Below are 15,945 nucleotides of genomic sequence, written 5' to 3'. Positions count from 1 at the left end.
CGTTGCTGCCGCGGTGGAGATCATGTTGCTCCAGTCTGCTAGGCAGCTGCTCACTGGCACAATCGCCGATGCGGTCGCAGAGGATGCCTGAGCGTCGGATCAGCAATTGGAATGATGGGGGAATCGCACTCGATTTAACTCACAGGCGGTTAGGCATCTTCATCTTTCATCCCTCGGCTATCGCGCGATGCCTTTACTGTCACAACCACTCCATCGCTTTCACGGAAGCGCCTCGCAAAGAGCCGAGTGGGCTTGTCCGCGAGCACGAAGGGATGGAACACCATCATCRGGCGCAGTGGAATGATTCGCAACATGTCGTAATGCTCTAAAGACAGTGATCTGTACCACTGTCGCCATTTAGCTAGGGCGGACAAGTCGTAACATAAGACCATGTCCCAGTACAGCATCTTCGCAACGTCGCGCCTGATCTTGCGATTGATCTGAAGCGCAGTCGAGGGCTTGTAGTTTTGGTCAATGTAAACAACGCCGCATTCGTCGTCTTGGTGTGTGGCTTGGAGGTGGAATCGAGGGATGATTGCAGTGCAGCCACCGTGGGATCTGTGGCTTGAAGGAGTCGCTTCATTGTTCACAAGTCTCACTCTTGCAGGACGCATAGCGAGAATGGTGAAGCGAAGAATCTCGTCTTGCAGCTCTTGCGGAAGAGACTCGATGCGCGATTCGAGTGTGACGGTGCTGTCGAGGCTACCGCTTGGCACGGGCAGCTGATACGGATTGGAGGAGACCATGGCGCCGCAGCTCTGGGTCCTGATTGATTAGAAACACGCTGCTGAAGAGTAGATTTCGTCGAATCGAGTGTACATACCTTGTAGTGAAGATTGGATGAAGTTGTAGAGTTGGAAAGTTGGTCTTACGGCAGGAAACACGCGACGCGAAAGCACGAGCGCACAAGGGATCAAGCTTGGAGGATCACTGACCGTAGTAAGGGTACCTGTTGCAATAAAGCTCTTACCTATCAGAGATCTTTCGCGCGCTTGGGGATGGCTGTCACATACTACATGTCAGAGGCTATATGGTTCAAAGGTATATTCACTGCAACAACGGCCACGGGACTATCATATAGAGCAGACTGCCAGATGAATCTATCAAAAATTTCCCTGTTATTCTACGCTAAAGAACTCTTCGCTCACGTATCGCTTTTGAAAACTGTCATGCCTGCYCCGGTGGGAGCGCGAGGTGCACCTCCAAACAGGCGCGCCACCAATTGCTCGAAAAGACCCTCTTGGCTTTGATTTGCATGCGCCGTAAGTCCAGTGACCATGTGCCATCGACAGAAGCAGGAGTCTTCTTCACGCTGGCACCTGCCTCGCGTTCATGAGCTTTTCGATTGCCTCTTCCCAGGCATCCATGTCCTCGCACGACACCACTTTCCGACACTCGTTCCACTCATACCACGTCTCGATCGCCACTCCAGTACGTTCACACAGTAAACAAAGTCTCCAAGACTCTTGGCCTGCCTGGTGTAAAGGATCACATGGATGAGTCGTGATCGATGACGGAAAAAACACCCTTGAAGGACGCGGTGTCGGAAAGACCACGTTCGACGGGCGCGATGTGGAGCCAGCCGTAGAGTCCCTCGATAGAAATGTCATACCTTCTCCCAGAGCGCAACTTTCGGATGTAGTCTTCTGTAATACTTGGGACGAATGGCTCCTTGACCTGTGTGCAGGCGATGTTCCGAATCTCGAGCTTATGCGCCCTGGAAAGAAACGAGTACCATTCTTTGAAAATCCAGATCGAGTCGCCAAAGTCGTTAGTGTGGAACACGGCATTGTTGTAGTATTTCTTCGCGAGCGAAGTGCGCGTGTTACGGTCGAGTTGGAGGGCGACTGGTGTTTTGTAAGACTCCGAGATTGTGATGTTTGTGAGGCCTTCGAGTGGTGCAATGAAAGCGAAGTGGAAGATCATGTCTTGGAGCTCTTGTGCCAGAGCTTGGATCCTCATCTCGATTGTTGGGTTGCTGGCGGCGACGACGACACTGTTCGCCAGCGAGGAGGTTGCTTTGGCAGGAGACATGGCGTGGTAGACGACACCTGTAAGCAATTAGCGATGCGATCAAGACTGAATGATGCTGCAGCGAGTCCGCATACTTTATGCCAAATGTGGAGATTTGCGAAGATGTTGTTGTGTCGGACGCGGTGGAGGGGATGTAGRATATCAGAAATTAAGTCGCGTGCGGCAGGGGCCTTCCATGCGCCCCGACAACATCTAGAAGCACATGATGAACTTAAATGTACAGTAAAGTAAGCACGACAAAGATCTGTGACGAGCATGGCGTCGCTTGCCATCTGATGAGGGTTACCGTTCAGGTTCGACTATCTATGTTGGTTCATCGTTCCGTGCAATCCTTTCCCAATCATGCCATCATTTCATCGCGCATCAAAACTCCATCAAGGTCCATCGTCATACATCCTATGAACGTAGGATGTTCTTCTTGGCATCGCCTCTAGAGCGGTGGACTAAGACTAGCGGGATGAATGTTTCGCCGCTAGGGAGCGTATGGATCCAGGAGCTTCTCTCCAATCCAAGCCGCGATCCTACCTTGAAATGTCTAAGCATACGGGTATTGTGGCTTGATGAGACTTGAGTTCTAAGCAGCAGGTTTGATCTGAACAACGCGTTCCACTTGATGACCTTGATCAATGCGCGATGTTGCCTTGTGAGGGACAGCAGAAAGCTGTGTAGATCGTTCCGTCCATTTCCCAGGTCTTCGCGGAGAAGATATTGTTGCGGTAGTAGCTCTTCGCGAACTCGGCGCGGGTCTTGCGGTTGATTTGAAGGCCCGCTGGTGGTTTGTAGGTATTGGGTGGCCTTGACGAGCTGTAGTGAACTCGGATGACGGTTCCCTTGTTTCCGAGACTGCTGGTACGTGCAAGGTTGAGGTGCGAGTCACTGTTGTTATTGGCTGAGCGTGCAGGAACGATTGTGTACTGAGGAAGCATCGTTGCGGCCACGAGGTGTTCGACAATCATGTCTTTCAGCTCTTGTGGGAGAGCCTCGATTCTCTGATCAAGCGCGTTCGGGTTGGAAACGGTGATGAAAGCAGGGATATCGAGCTCCATGTCGTCACATTGTGGCCCGTAGTGAACGATATGGCGATCGACTGCAGGTGCCATGTTTGAGAGCCTGTAAACGATGGAGTCAGTGAGTTTTCTCGCGTGAACCAGAGCTCGCTGTTCTCACCTTTAAGTCGCCGAAGTTTGGAAGATGATCTAGGTGTCGTTCAAAGTGAAGAGAGGAGGAGATGAGGCCAACTTATGCGCATGGACTTCTCCACGAACTGATGAGCGTGCGGCTAGTAATAGGCCGATGGCCAGACCATGTGTGATGCACGATGGGATACACGCTATAATATTCTGAAGATGGCGTTATTCAAGCAGGAGATTTGTCTGCCAACGCTGTGCCTTTGGGAGACTCTTACGTCGACAGCCCTGACTTGCTAAATCGAGTGGAGAATCGAAAGGGACCGGTTTAACTTCGATCAGTATACTTTGGGGCCATGTGCGTCGGGCTTTTTGATTTCACTACCTAAAAGCACATGAAGACGGACTCCATAATCGTGAAGATCGTATTCATGCGCAAGATGGGCTCTCGGGATGAGACGGTGTCAAGCGATCCGAATTGGAGAGCCCAAAATCACCGTTATTGTACCTTTTTCCCAAGCGCCTTTCAAGAGCAAGCATCCAGAGCCCGTTTCAAATGAGATCTTACGCTGCCACCCACGACGCCGAGCGCAAGCTACCTTCCTTCCAATGCAAATGTCCCTCAGCGTCGACATCTACGAGTGTTCACCCTCACATACGCGCTCGTCAACTCCAGTTGCTTGTCTCCCCCCTCCTCCGCAATCTTCTTCTTGCGAATCTCACGGCCTTCATCCACCGAATCTCGATGCTCCGGGGAAAGCTGGCAGACCCACTTGTAGAAGCCCTTGTCACCGTAGGTTCGATTTGGACCCCAAAACTCATACTCCGAGTCGCGGTAGTACTGAATTGCGAAGGATTTGCGGAGCTTGTGGTGAAGCTGGAGCGCAAGTGGTGGTCTGTAGACATCTGGGTACACGCAGATGACGCTTGAGGTGTTGGGAGGGTCGTTTGGAGCAGCTGGCCCCATGATCCAGCCAAGTCCTTGCGGCGTTGAAACTCGCTTTTGGAGGACTGGAAGTGTTGCGCGTAGCGTGTACTCAAGGCACATGTTGAAGAGCTCACTGGGCAGGTCTTGGATTCTCAGATTGAGCTCATCGTACTCTCGGCGGGCAGCTGCTGAAGAGAGGTTCCTGGATGAAGGAAGACGCGTGAACGAGAGCTCGGCTTTGTTGATCTCCTTGGCCTTGTTGAATCCCTTGGCCTTGCGCGTGTGCCAGTCGTTGTAAGAAGTTGACTGACGCATTGTTGCGGAGTGTTGTGGTCTGATTGTGGTAAGCTCGAGTTGGGACTTGTCTGGCGGAGCAAGAGCCGAGCTGCTGAAAGGAAAGTAGTACCGAGTCGGCGGGCGCTGAGGAAGATGTGCTTGTGTAGCGCTTTGTGTAGAAGCAGTGGCCGATCCCTGCTGTTAGAGCAGCTTGTGAGTTGATGTTGGTAGGTAGCGCGGAGGTCGTCGCGGAGGGAGGATGTTGTGATGAGTAAGGCAGTGAAGAACGGGAGACTGCCGCCTGAGGCTTCCGCCTAGCAACCCTTTCTTAACATTGACGGACCTGCAACGACTTCTGAAGTTCAACAACCCCTTTACTTACACTGTCTTCACCGTCACCTGATCATCTGCACCTGCCGTCCATCACACAAGGACTATTGGCACGCTTGTTCAACCTTCAGATCCGCAAGTCGCGTTAGTCTCCTAGCCGGCGCGTCAATGGGAGTGCGCGTTGTTAACCTTCATCAGCGCGCATCATCTCTCGCTACCACAACGGAAGTCTAAACAGCAACACTCTCCCCATCATCACCGCTACAATGTCGACCATCGCTCAAAGCCTTCCTGACAGGGCCTCTATCTACACCCCTTGCAAATGCCCCTGGTCTCTCGGACGCCACTCGGAGCGAAGCATACAAGGCGCTCAACACGAACATCAAGAACCTCGCCCAGGAGCTTCAAGACGCCATCTTCAAATGCACTCTCATCGCCACCATACCTCAGAAGCACTTTCTTCGGATGCATCAACACAGACAAGTCATCCCTCACAGGGTGCGCGCGGACACGCCAGATGGGGAGGTTCAGGTCGTCTGGATCGACAAATGGGAACACAAGCCTCCAACCGGCCTCCGCATCGACAGCAAGAGTCGAGAGTTTCTCGCCAAGCTCTTCTACGGCAGCACTGTATTCTACCTCCACGACCACGACATGGCGCACTGGGAGTGCAATAGGTGGCTTAAGTCGCTTGCTCCAAGCCATCGCGCCATGATTACTACGATTCAGTTTGCCCAGTTCCGGGCATCCTACGTGCACGAATTGGCCAAAGACGCCCAGCACGAGCTTTCGATAAGCTTTGAAGGATTGAGGGGCATTAAGAATGACAAACCGGCCGATTATTTTCCCTTCTGGGCCGATCGACTGGTTCTTCTTGTGAGGGACAAGTTGACGATTCCCCATTCGTACCCCTGCCTCGACTGCACGTGGTTCCGATGCGATGGTACATTTTACAGCAAGCTGGAAGTCTTCCGTTCAGAGTGATGGTAGCTTCTTCATCACTGCATCCCTTGCAACCTGGCTGTACTTTACCGACACTACAACAGGCTGCTATGGTGACACGAAGGCGTAGCTTCATGGCAGTCCAAACGATATGGTCTATCGATCAGCATGCCCAACTCTCGAGGAGTGCTTCGCGAACGTTGCATTGTTCCTCACTGGCGTATACTTTGGACAGGTCTCTTATCATAGTCAGAGATGGGGCTTGGCCTCTTCTGACGATCATTCATTTCAATTGTCTGCTGCGGTGATGGCTAGGCATATCGTGCACTCACGTTGGAAGAAAAAACGAGGAAGGTATCGCGAAGAAGTCCAGACAGAACAAAGACATTACATGACACGCCCATCTGCAAACAGAAAAGTCAGATGTGGAACAAAGACGTGAGCTACACAAGGATTGGGAGAACGCGTCTACTGTGAGCAGACAAATCCTGTGTGAAGGTTGGGACTGGTGCTGCTTTACAGTGTGGAAACTTTCTGGAGTGTTGCGTACTTGAGTTTGCTTGCTTCTTTGTACTGCTTAAAGCTGATTGAAATGAACTACTTCTCGTTGACTTTTGACGACTTCCTCATGATCTCTCGTCTTCTAATTCATGCTGGGTCCTAGAGTGGCGCGTCGAACTACATAGCAGCAAGAATCTCCCCAGCCAGCGCTTGTCGTTCGACATGCCGCCACCGATTAGGAGGACTAGTCTGCAGAATATGATACGGTCATCCCACATGACAGCCGTTGTCCTCCTAACGCTCGTTCTCGAGACCCAACACGACGGTTCAGATCTGCCCTCGAGGAAGGCCTTGTTTCTTAGGAGCGCTCAGGCCATGGTGCCGTCACTTCGACATCAAGGATCCATTCAACGCGCAGCGGCCGAGGCCGTTTACCCTAACGCTTAATGGGGACGAACTGGAAGACGAACACCACGCTGCATAAGCTCGTCGTTCGTTGTCTCTCAAGGATTGTTTACTTTCGGCACCTTTGTTGCACCCTCCCCTTTGTTCACGGCTAGAGCATCAACACAGCATCATCGTCGCCGGAGCCGTCGTTTTCAGGCTTTCGCTATATCATTCGTTCGAAAGAATCGTAGGCTACACATTAACTCGTTGATCGAATCTAGATTTCTGACGAGACTTGACGCGCAGTATTCCTTTATATCTTCAACCTCCAACAAAACAGGAGAGCCATGGCTTCCATCAAAGTGGTTCCCACTGTAGCAGCCACAATCGTCGGATCGCATGGTCCTTCGAGTACCGATCTCACAACCACCGAGTTCACGAAGCTCCAATATCACATCCAAGGTCTCGCAGCGGAACTGAGAGATATGATCCTTGAGAAGACTCTCATGGCCGCGCTACCCAGTGAACATGAACTAATCCTCGCCACGATCGAGGATGTGACTTCTGCGCCAGGGAAAGGACCACTCCAGCTACGCGCGATCCCATCTTCCACGGAACAGAGCTTCGTATACATCTCACCACTACAGTATATACCACCCCTCGGACTACAGATCAACCGCCAGACCAGAGCCAGGTTCGCCAAGAAATACTACGGCAACACCCCTTTCTTCGTCTGTGACGATGAGACATTTCCAATGCTGCACAACTGCTTCAAATGGCTCAAGTCACTTACACAAGAACACCGCGATCTGATCCAAACCATCAAGTGTGCTGGATTCTGGACAAATCGTTGGTACAGTGGCCTTTCGACAAGGGTCGCACCTCCGCTTGGGCGGATCCAGTGGACGGCAAACTGGCTTCGTACGAAAGGGGTACAAGAGGTTTTTGAGCTGTGGGAGAGGGAGAGAGATGGGAAGAAACGTGTCTGCCCTGGAGCTGATAAGTTCGTGCTTTTGCTGGAGCATCAGAGGATTGTCGATGTGGTCGCTGAAGAGGCGGTTCCGATTCCGGAGTCCTACTGTTCGTGGAGCAGAGGAGATGGGACTTTCTATAGAGATCAGGAGCAGACTGGTTGATCTGTCGTTGCTGTCTCGTACTCGGGAGCTCTGTGCGTTGTCAGTTGGTCGTGCTTCGTTGGCTCTCTCGCTAGACGATGCTTCAGGAACCAAGAGAAATAGATGTTGTACAGCGCACCAGCAGAGCGGGCTATACTTCGGCATCATCGTCACCAACGCAGCAAGCAAGAAGCGCTACTCGTCCTGCATCACCATGTCAACATTCCAGTCACAACTGCGGACACAAATGCTCTACCATTCCTCAAGCGGATCCTCGCTCGGGCGATGGATACCCAGATGATTACTCCCGCGAGGACGACACAATGGATAGGATTTCCGTCCCGATTCTTCTTACATCTCTATCACTGGCCGACTGGAGTACAAGACATGTTCCATTCCACATCGAGGACAAGATCTACACCAGCTTCCCGTTCGCCGGACCCAGAATCACACATCCTGCCGATGGATCGAGGAAGACCAGCGAAAGCGAAGAGCAGTGGCCCCAGGTACGAGTCGGCAGGACGCAAGTCTTCTGAAGACCTCCTGAGTTCGTGGAGCTAGAAGGGTGGGTGACGAAGATCGTGTCGGAGACGAAGACGGAATCAAGAGGGAGGATATCCGGAGCCGTAGGACGAGGGTGGCAGGTCCGGTGTCTGCCAAACAGCAAGACCTGATGCCGTGGTGCTCTGCGAGAGATGTGAGAAGGGATATCACCCTTGCTGAATTTTGGAGAGTGATTAGGTGATTGTGGAATATCTCAATAGAAAGGCCGATCGTGATGTACTTTTCGATAGATGAGTTCTAAGATTGCGCTTTTGCTTTCAATTCACATGCATACACCAACAAGGAACTGCCAGTGGCTATGGGGATGTAGTGATGCAATGATCTTCCGCAAAAGTCGGGAGGCGGTCGTGTGAGGCGAGAAARTCTCAATGATCCATGGCATTAGGAATGTCTTCGATGGTGCAGTTGCTGATGTGGAATATTCTCGGGTTGTTAACCGACGCTGTTGGCTGTTGTACACGGACAGCTTCATAGGTCCAACGAAAAATGACTCTGTATGGTCCTACTTGACATACACGCTGCGAGTCGCTCCACTGCGTATGGACACCCACGGCAACAAAGTTATTCCGTTCCGGCCGACGTTCTGAAAATAAATGTGGATTCGGCGTAGGGCTGAACAGCCGATTCCCGAATGCGAGATTGACCGAGCTCCGCCGAGCTTCTCCGCACCTTACAACATCTCCCACATCCTCGTTACACACACATCGCAATGGCGCTCTCCCGGACGTTGGCATGCTCGCATTGTCGACAATGGCTGGTGAAATCCTTCATTACGACATTCAATATTCCCCAAGTCGCTGCACCCCAACGAAGAAACTTCTCGGCACCTCCGCGACGATGGAACGAAGCACGCGAGCGCATTCAACATGGCGAAAGCGACGAGCTTGCATTGAATAATGTCAATGAAGAGGCGGCAAATCTATTTAAAGATGAGGCAAAGGATGTGGCAGAAGAGATGGAAGCAGAAGTGGAAGAAAGTGAAGAGGCGGAACACATTCCCTGGTATCTCCGCACATCATCGCCACTACAATCCACCGTTCCCGATGCCATTGCAGAACGCCAACGAATGCCCGATCTACCGGAAAATCCTCCGCCACTTCTCGCGCCTCTTCTGAAGCAAATATCCGTCGAACTGGGTATTGACGACCTCACTCTGTTGGATCTGCGGGGTCTGGACCCTCCGCCTGCTTTGGGTGCGAATCTGTTGATGTTGATTGGGACGGCAAGAAGTGAGAAGCATTTACATGTCAGTGCGGATAAATTATGTCGATGGTTGAGGAGTGAACATTACCTTTCTCCATATGCGGATGGACTGTTGGGTAGGCAAGAGTTGAAGTTGAAGTTGAGAAGAAAGGCCAAGAGGAGCAAGTTGATGGGTGCAGTTGGTGGGAAGGGTGGTGGTGATGGTGAGGATCTTGCAGAGGGGATAAGGACGGGGTGGGTGTGTGTGAATGTTGGAGTTGTGGAGGGTGCCGAAGGAGGAGTGATTGACAGTGGAGAGCAGGTGGTCGAGAAGGAGGGAGCTTTCGTTGGGTTTGGACCTGGAAAGAGCTCAGGTGTACGAATTGTGGTGCAGATATTGACGGAGGAGAAGAGGGAGGAGGTTGATCTGGAGAAGTTGTGGACTGCCGTGTTGAAGAAGAGTGAGAGGGAGAAGGAGGCTATTGCGAAGCAGGAAGCGATTGAGGAAGAGATTGAGGAAGTTGTTGAAGTCGTTGAGCCTGCGAAGGTGGCCGCTGAAGAGGTGCTGGCTGAGGTTGATTCAGCGCCCGAAGCGGAGGGTGAGCAACATCGTCCAGCAAGAATCCGAGGTCTTCGGGGGAGACAACAGATACGAGCATATCACACTTCGGCAAAAAAACTGCAAGATGTGGATAACAACAACAACCACGAGCCAAGCCAGTGGGATGCAATCGCTCAATCTGCCAGGACCGATGCCGAGGCGACAGAAGACTCAAGTCATCAACCCACCATGCAGACCCCAGAAGACGAAGCGGAGCAATTCTACAGCACCTTCCGCTCCTTTCCCGCACTCGGTGTTCGTCGCAGTGCAGGCCTTTACACCACCATGTTCAACCACATCGCCTCCGGTGCCTTCCGCACACTCTCATCCAATCGACGTACTCTTCGAGACGATGGAATGATCCTCGGTGTTGGAGCAGATGAGATGGAAGGACTTCCAGCAGAGTCCGAATTCGAGGACGCAACGATAGAGATGTTGAAAGCTATTAGAGGCTCTGCGGAGGCCAAAGCAATTCTCGGAGAGACGCTTTGTTCCATGGAGTCAGAGGCTCCGCCTTTGAGTCCTGACGGCGAGGGAGCCGTTGAACGTGCTATGGCGGTGTTGAAGGCTATCAGGGCTGTGGATGTTGAAGGTGCAGAGGGACATCTTGTGATGTGGAGGGAAAGGTGTGAGAGGGTGTTGAGGAAGGCTCTCGAAGGTTGAGTGTTTGGTTTTTGRCGTCGATTGGAATAACCGCACCACGTTACAATCTTGATGTCTGTATTGTATACACAACTTGTACAGACGACGGAGGGTCGAGAACGGTCGCTGCAGGCCAAGAACAAACTGGTCGGCGGATAAAGCTTTCGTGGACAGGTACTGCGATGTTCTACCCTTTGCTATTTTCCGGCATCGTAAGCCCTGACTTTCATACGTCTTGTCATGCCTTTGTTGATACTGTATAGTATGCTCTGGCTTGTTTGACCTTCCATACCAAGCGTAACACTCCACACCAGCCACTCATAAAGTGCCCGTTCCCGTGCCCACTCGCGTTTCAACTCTTTTAGCAACTTCTTCTAAAGTGTGCCTTGCCGATCTTTGTGCTCAGAGCCTCGACTGCGTCTCTCTCAACGTCTGTCATTGTCGGAATGGACTCCCTTGTTAGCAATACCGAAGGAGCAGCCTGACATGCGATGATGCGACATTAACTCTTCGCGATGTGCTACCGATCCACGAGATGTTCGGTAATCAAGTTGTCTTCACCGTTGTCTGTTTTCCAACACGGCTGTCATCCAGTACAACTTATCCTGCCACGGTGCAGATCTTCGCCCTGAGGCCCGGTAACTCGGGGATGTCYCCTCGACCAACAAAGCGGCCTCATCCAGTGGTTCTACGGCCACGCCAGACACGGCGACTATACCAGCACCACCCGCTCCTTCGCCTGTCGTCCAAATCTCAGTTCCCGCTCATTTGGGTCCCTTTACTCCGCTATCAACGGGCCCGATCACCGGGTCTCTCGCCACACGCGCTGCACTTCTCAACGGTGCTATCACTTCGGTTCTGGTCCCTTGGACAAGGGACTCAACCCCGTCGCAGATCTACGGCGAGCTAAATACTCACGGCGCAGTATGGTCCTTCAACCTACCATCACGATTATCGAGCCTTCTGGGAACCTGCGATTGCATGTTCGAACAGGAACTTTGGAAGTGGATTGGGAGATACAGATACTGCTGGGGATACCGTCGTCGGTCTTGAAGTACCCTCTCGTGAGTCTTCCGAAGCCAAGCAGGACACTTGCAGCTTGTGGGACTACCGCTGCAACACCACAATCCTCGGTCACCGCGTCGAGTATAWCTATTCCTTAAGGACTACAGACTGCCATCCTGCTGCGTATCCTCGTTTACGACCCAACAGCAAGGACCGCAACATCCATTCACGAATCATCGGCAAATAACGTAGCGTCTTCGGATTCATTGGCAAAGATGCCAGAGTATCATTGGAACACCTTCTGATGAATAGCAGCTTTATGCGCAAAGACAACAATTGTTATCTCGGTGGCTTCTTACAAGCTTCTATTGGTATTGCAGATCGATTGAGAGTCACGGGCTTTCTAAGCCAAAGGATACCATGAGAGGCGCGGTGTTCTGGGCTGCGAAGAGTGTTTCGGGGTGTGTGAGCAATAGATTGGACTATTGGACGCGAAAGGTGGAGATGCTGTGGAGGTTCTTGTGGGGACGTTCGAGTGATGAAATGAAACTCCTGGAGTAGGTGGATGGTATCTCACCCTTTCGTTGAAGGTTCTCCATCTAAATGAATCCTGCCCATCATCCTGCATCGTGAGCGGCTAGATCGACGACCCACGTACGCCCGACAGTCACTTCGTCGCGCTGGTAATCTGAAGCGGGATGATCCGCTGCAGCTGCACTGGTTTCTCAACTCTTCACAAACCTTTGATTTTCTTTCTCCAAGTCCTTGACATCGGACCGTCACCCTGTTCCATCGACGTCGCCAACATGGAGGCCAACGATGCCAGCAAGCCTTCGCCGCTTCGAATCGCGCGCATCGAGCCGGCGTCCAGCAATACGCGGGTTGAAAAAAAGCTACACACGACCGCGTCTGATTCTGCGGTCTTGAGTGAGTTCCGTGTCCAAAATGGCTGCCTTTCTGATCAAAGCACTAACCGCGCGACCAGCTCATACAGTTCCCACAACTGACGGCGACTCCGCTACTCGTGCCCTCCCGATGCCACCACCTCCAACGCGAGCCTTCGACTACACGGGATCCGAATACTTCAGTCTCGATTCTTTTCCCGCCATCGACTCTCCTTCTCTTTCTCAAGCCGCCTTGCTCTCGTACATCAACCAAGACCGCGCTGCTCCAAGCAACGCGACCTGTGAAGCGACCATCAGTACAACGCTCAATCTGGCCAGCATCACCAACTTGCAAGTCGCAGCCTCCCTACGTCCCCTCGAAACACTCATCCTATCCTGCGCACAAGAAATCCAGGACGAGATCCTGCATTACACGCTCGCCGCGACGCTTCCACCTACACAACATCTCCACTGGATCGAAGGGGAGAGCAAATACATCGTGTCGCCTCTTCAAAATCATCCACAGGCTCCGTTACTATTTCCCGAACGCTATGACAATGACGGTGTCGTGGAGATGAAAGGGCCTTGTCGCATAAATGACCGAACATACTTCTATATACCGAGGGGCGTGTGGTGGTTCTCCGGTGTTCGATCCGATGGCTGTATGAAGTACCGCCGCAAGCTGGATGGAGATCTACTAAAGGACCGCGTCGTGGTGTTGGACTTCATGTACAGGGTTCCGGCTGCTCTGCAGATCGATTCGAAGACTAGGGCTTTCTGGGAGAAGGTCTTTTACGAGGATAGGGTGTTTTGGATTCGAGACCAGGATCGCGATGCGTTCAGAGTGTGGGCGCGGGGACTTAGCGAGGAGCAGGTCGAGAAGATGACGATTCTCAGCAAATTGGGATATTGAGGTGTGCGAGCTCGAGTGAAGCTGCTTGAGTGAGAGGAAATCGTAGATGCAGAACTGTTGATATGAGAAAGAATCGACCTGATCTACTCTCTCGATTGATTAACGTGCCACTTYGCTAATGACAAGTACTCTAGCAGGCCAAGAGTGGTCGAGTTWGTAGAGAGCGAGGTCTGGAGAAATTGTGGAGATGAATGGGGATACTCTGCTCGCTTCATTACCGAGTGGACCACCTACTCTGCTAGTGTCGAGAGCTCCAGTAGCCCCAGAACCGTCGACGCCATGGAGATCAAGGCCTCAGAGCGGTATGATAATGATCAAGAAATCCTCGTCTCGATGAACAGTCCTTCCGATAGACATCTATGAAAGAAAGACGATGCGATGTACTCTACACTCGCTTAGATGTCTTCAACGAAACTCTACCTGCAAGCCTGGCGCCCTCACCAGCTCCTCGAAGTCCTTTGTCGGAGGATCACATCATGTAAAACGCGCTGTCAACGGCCTGAGGCAAGTTACGAAGAATCGCCGACACGCTCCAGCGCTACATGGCGAGTTCAATCTCGTTTTCCACAGCCCGACGGGCTGACAATCCTCAGTGGCAGTTTTGTGGTCTCTACAACGTGTAACATGAGCTGGATCTAGATTTCACAGACCTGAGCACAGAAACATGCTCGATGACTCAAGGTGCATCGGACGCGTGAAGTGACGCGGCGTCGGAGTTCGTGGCCTTTAAGTGAAAATCTCATCCTTGTGAGTTGCCATCTCTGCTACTAAAAGGGGATTTGGTACCTCAAGAATCGGTGACGATTGTGAGAGCGAGGCCTCCAACGACGTGTAGGATGAACAGAATAGCTCTTACTCGGTGAAGGATCCTCGTATCATTATCTGCAAAATGGTGGCTTAGTCCTCTCCATTTCTCCACATGAAGTCCCAGAAATGTATGATATGCCGGCACGTTTCACCATCCGACGCGTGTTGCTTTACAGCGTGTACAACGATACAATCTTGCAGTCTGTAGACCTTGTGTATCAGTCCCCTTCTTCTAGACTGGCCTCTCCGCTGGCGAAGAGGGTTCCAGTGTCTCTAGAGTAGGCGACATTGTCGAGAGCGAGACTTCGTCGACAACCTTGTCAAGTTGCTTGGAAGAGTTCTCTCTCGGCGGACGATCCAGGTATCGATGGCTTCGGTCAGGCGGCCTGGCCTTCGTGATGGTGGCGAACTGCAGGATTGAGATCGTCTCTATCCCCTTCTTGTTCCATACGGAGTTTATCTCGTCCTTCCTGCAAGTCCGAGAACTCGGAATCTACCTGGTGTAGGCAACTTGCKCTTGGTCCCTTCAAAGGACGGGCTGTTCCGGTGCAGGAAATCCCGCCCCCTCTTCACTTTCGCCGGCTTTCTCGAACATCGTTGTCTCTTGCACTCTACCTCATCATCATTCTGGTCGACTGGACACAGCAGCCTCGTCACTAGCAACCTCAACATGGACGAGTCGTGGGACACCCCGTGGTCCTTGTATGGTGGCATGGAATGGGACTCCGAGAGCGACGATAGCTCAAGCAAAGAGATGGATCTCGCTCCGAATCCGCTTTCCGCACCGGGCGATGGCATCGAAGGTGATGGAGTCGCTACCAGCACTCCTTCGTCTACCCGCGGCCAGGAGAGTCTCGTCGATACTGCAGCATCCTCTCGCACGATTGAGGAATTGATCGCTTCGCTCCCTCAGGAGCTCAAGGGCGAGATACTCGATCTCACACTGCCCGCCTCAATCCCCAGCAAAAGCCATCTCCAATGGGACCACCTGCGTCAAGCATACGTTACCTCTAGCACAGAAGAGTTCCGCCAGACGCAATCCGCGTTCGTTTATCGGCACCGTCCTAATGCGCACAGTGCTCGTTTCAACGACATGCAGCCCGGAATCTACCGTTTCATCGACATTGATGCTTTTGACACAATGAAACGCACGCTCGTCTTTAAGAAGGATGCAAAGCTGGATAACGTCATACCATTGTTCACCTCGCACCAGTACAAGACTCCTCTCGCACTTCAACTCAATTCCGAGTCGAGAGCTTTTTGGGAGAAAGAGTTCTATGGCAATACTGTGTTCTGGGTTCCTGCTCGTGCTGTTCCGGCCTTTAACTCCTGGATTCGGAAGATGGATGTGCGTCAGCGAGATAAGATGACCTTCTTTCTCGGGGTTGAAGGCTGAGAAGGAGCGGCTTACAGTGGATGGGGATAGGAGTGAACGATCAAAGCGGCATCAAGATCATGCTCAGGCGAAGACGGCGTATGTGAATTTGAGCGGGGATGGAAGTCGAGCGAAGCATGGAATGACGCGGGTAACACTGCGGCTTCAAATGCTATCTGTATGCGAAGATTTTGCAAGAGATGAGTTCAACTGCTCGAACTCCGTATGTCAATCAAACTGGAAGCCGCTTCCACAACTCCCTGAAAGCTTCTCCTTTCATAACGTCAAAGATGAAGTCAAATGTAGGTCTCAGGATAGGTCGCAGAATCACA

General features: G+C 52.1%; 9 protein-coding genes; 5 read left to right on the top strand and 4 right to left on the bottom strand.

Annotated features, from left to right (window-relative positions):
- Nucleotides 1–149: 149 nt before the first annotated feature.
- On the bottom strand, nt 150–746 carry RCC_09888 (uncharacterized protein; the record flags this gene model as incomplete). The annotated part of the gene is made up of 1 exon (XM_023775127.1): nt 150–746. One exon carries the CDS (start codon nt 744–746, stop codon nt 150–152), a length of 597 nt encoding a protein of 198 aa, XP_023630895.1.
- Nucleotides 747–1,488: 742 nt separating this feature from the next.
- RCC_09887 (uncharacterized protein) lies at nt 1,489–2,034 on the bottom strand (the record flags this gene model as incomplete). Its single annotated transcript, XM_023775126.1, has 1 exon — nt 1,489–2,034. One exon carries the CDS (start codon nt 2,032–2,034, stop codon nt 1,489–1,491), a length of 546 nt encoding a protein of 181 aa, XP_023630894.1.
- A 623-nt stretch (nt 2,035–2,657) lies between these two features.
- On the bottom strand, nt 2,658–3,134 carry RCC_09886 (uncharacterized protein; the record flags this gene model as incomplete). Its single annotated transcript, XM_023775125.1, has 1 exon — nt 2,658–3,134. One exon carries the CDS (start codon nt 3,132–3,134, stop codon nt 2,658–2,660), a length of 477 nt encoding a protein of 158 aa, XP_023630893.1.
- Nucleotides 3,135–3,783: 649 nt separating this feature from the next.
- Nucleotides 3,784–4,404, bottom strand: RCC_09885 (uncharacterized protein; the record flags this gene model as incomplete). The annotated part of the gene is made up of 1 exon (XM_023775124.1): nt 3,784–4,404. One exon carries the CDS (start codon nt 4,402–4,404, stop codon nt 3,784–3,786), a length of 621 nt encoding a protein of 206 aa, XP_023630892.1.
- Nucleotides 4,405–5,160: 756 nt separating this feature from the next.
- RCC_09884 (uncharacterized protein) lies at nt 5,161–5,679 on the top strand (the record flags this gene model as incomplete). The annotated part of the gene is made up of 1 exon (XM_023775123.1): nt 5,161–5,679. The coding sequence occupies one exon, from the start codon at nt 5,161–5,163 to the stop codon at nt 5,677–5,679; it is 519 nt and encodes a 172-aa protein (XP_023630891.1).
- Nucleotides 5,680–6,872: 1,193 nt separating this feature from the next.
- Nucleotides 6,873–7,661, top strand: RCC_09883 (uncharacterized protein; the record flags this gene model as incomplete). The annotated part of the gene is made up of 1 exon (XM_023775122.1): nt 6,873–7,661. One exon carries the CDS (start codon nt 6,873–6,875, stop codon nt 7,659–7,661), a length of 789 nt encoding a protein of 262 aa, XP_023630890.1.
- A 1,252-nt stretch (nt 7,662–8,913) lies between these two features.
- On the top strand, nt 8,914–10,650 carry RCC_09882 (uncharacterized protein; the record flags this gene model as incomplete). The annotated part of the gene is made up of 1 exon (XM_023775121.1): nt 8,914–10,650. The coding sequence occupies one exon, from the start codon at nt 8,914–8,916 to the stop codon at nt 10,648–10,650; it is 1,737 nt and encodes a 578-aa protein (XP_023630889.1).
- A 1,790-nt stretch (nt 10,651–12,440) lies between these two features.
- RCC_09881 (uncharacterized protein) lies at nt 12,441–13,431 on the top strand (the record flags this gene model as incomplete). XM_023775120.1 has 2 exons in its annotated part: nt 12,441–12,561; nt 12,620–13,431. The coding sequence occupies 2 exons, from the start codon at nt 12,441–12,443 to the stop codon at nt 13,429–13,431; spliced, it is 933 nt and encodes a 310-aa protein (XP_023630888.1).
- Nucleotides 13,432–14,908: 1,477 nt separating this feature from the next.
- Nucleotides 14,909–15,634, top strand: RCC_09880 (uncharacterized protein; the record flags this gene model as incomplete). Its single annotated transcript, XM_023775119.1, has 1 exon — nt 14,909–15,634. One exon carries the CDS (start codon nt 14,909–14,911, stop codon nt 15,632–15,634), a length of 726 nt encoding a protein of 241 aa, XP_023630887.1.
- Nucleotides 15,635–15,945: the final 311 nt, after the last annotated feature.

This window comes from Ramularia collo-cygni (assembly GCF_900074925.1).
Source record: "Ramularia collo-cygni strain URUG2 genome assembly, contig: RCC_scaffold20, whole genome shotgun sequence".
NCBI lineage: Eukaryota > Fungi > Ascomycota > Dothideomycetes > Mycosphaerellales > Mycosphaerellaceae > Ramularia > Ramularia collo-cygni.
This window is presented reverse-complemented; position numbering and strand designations above follow the sequence as displayed.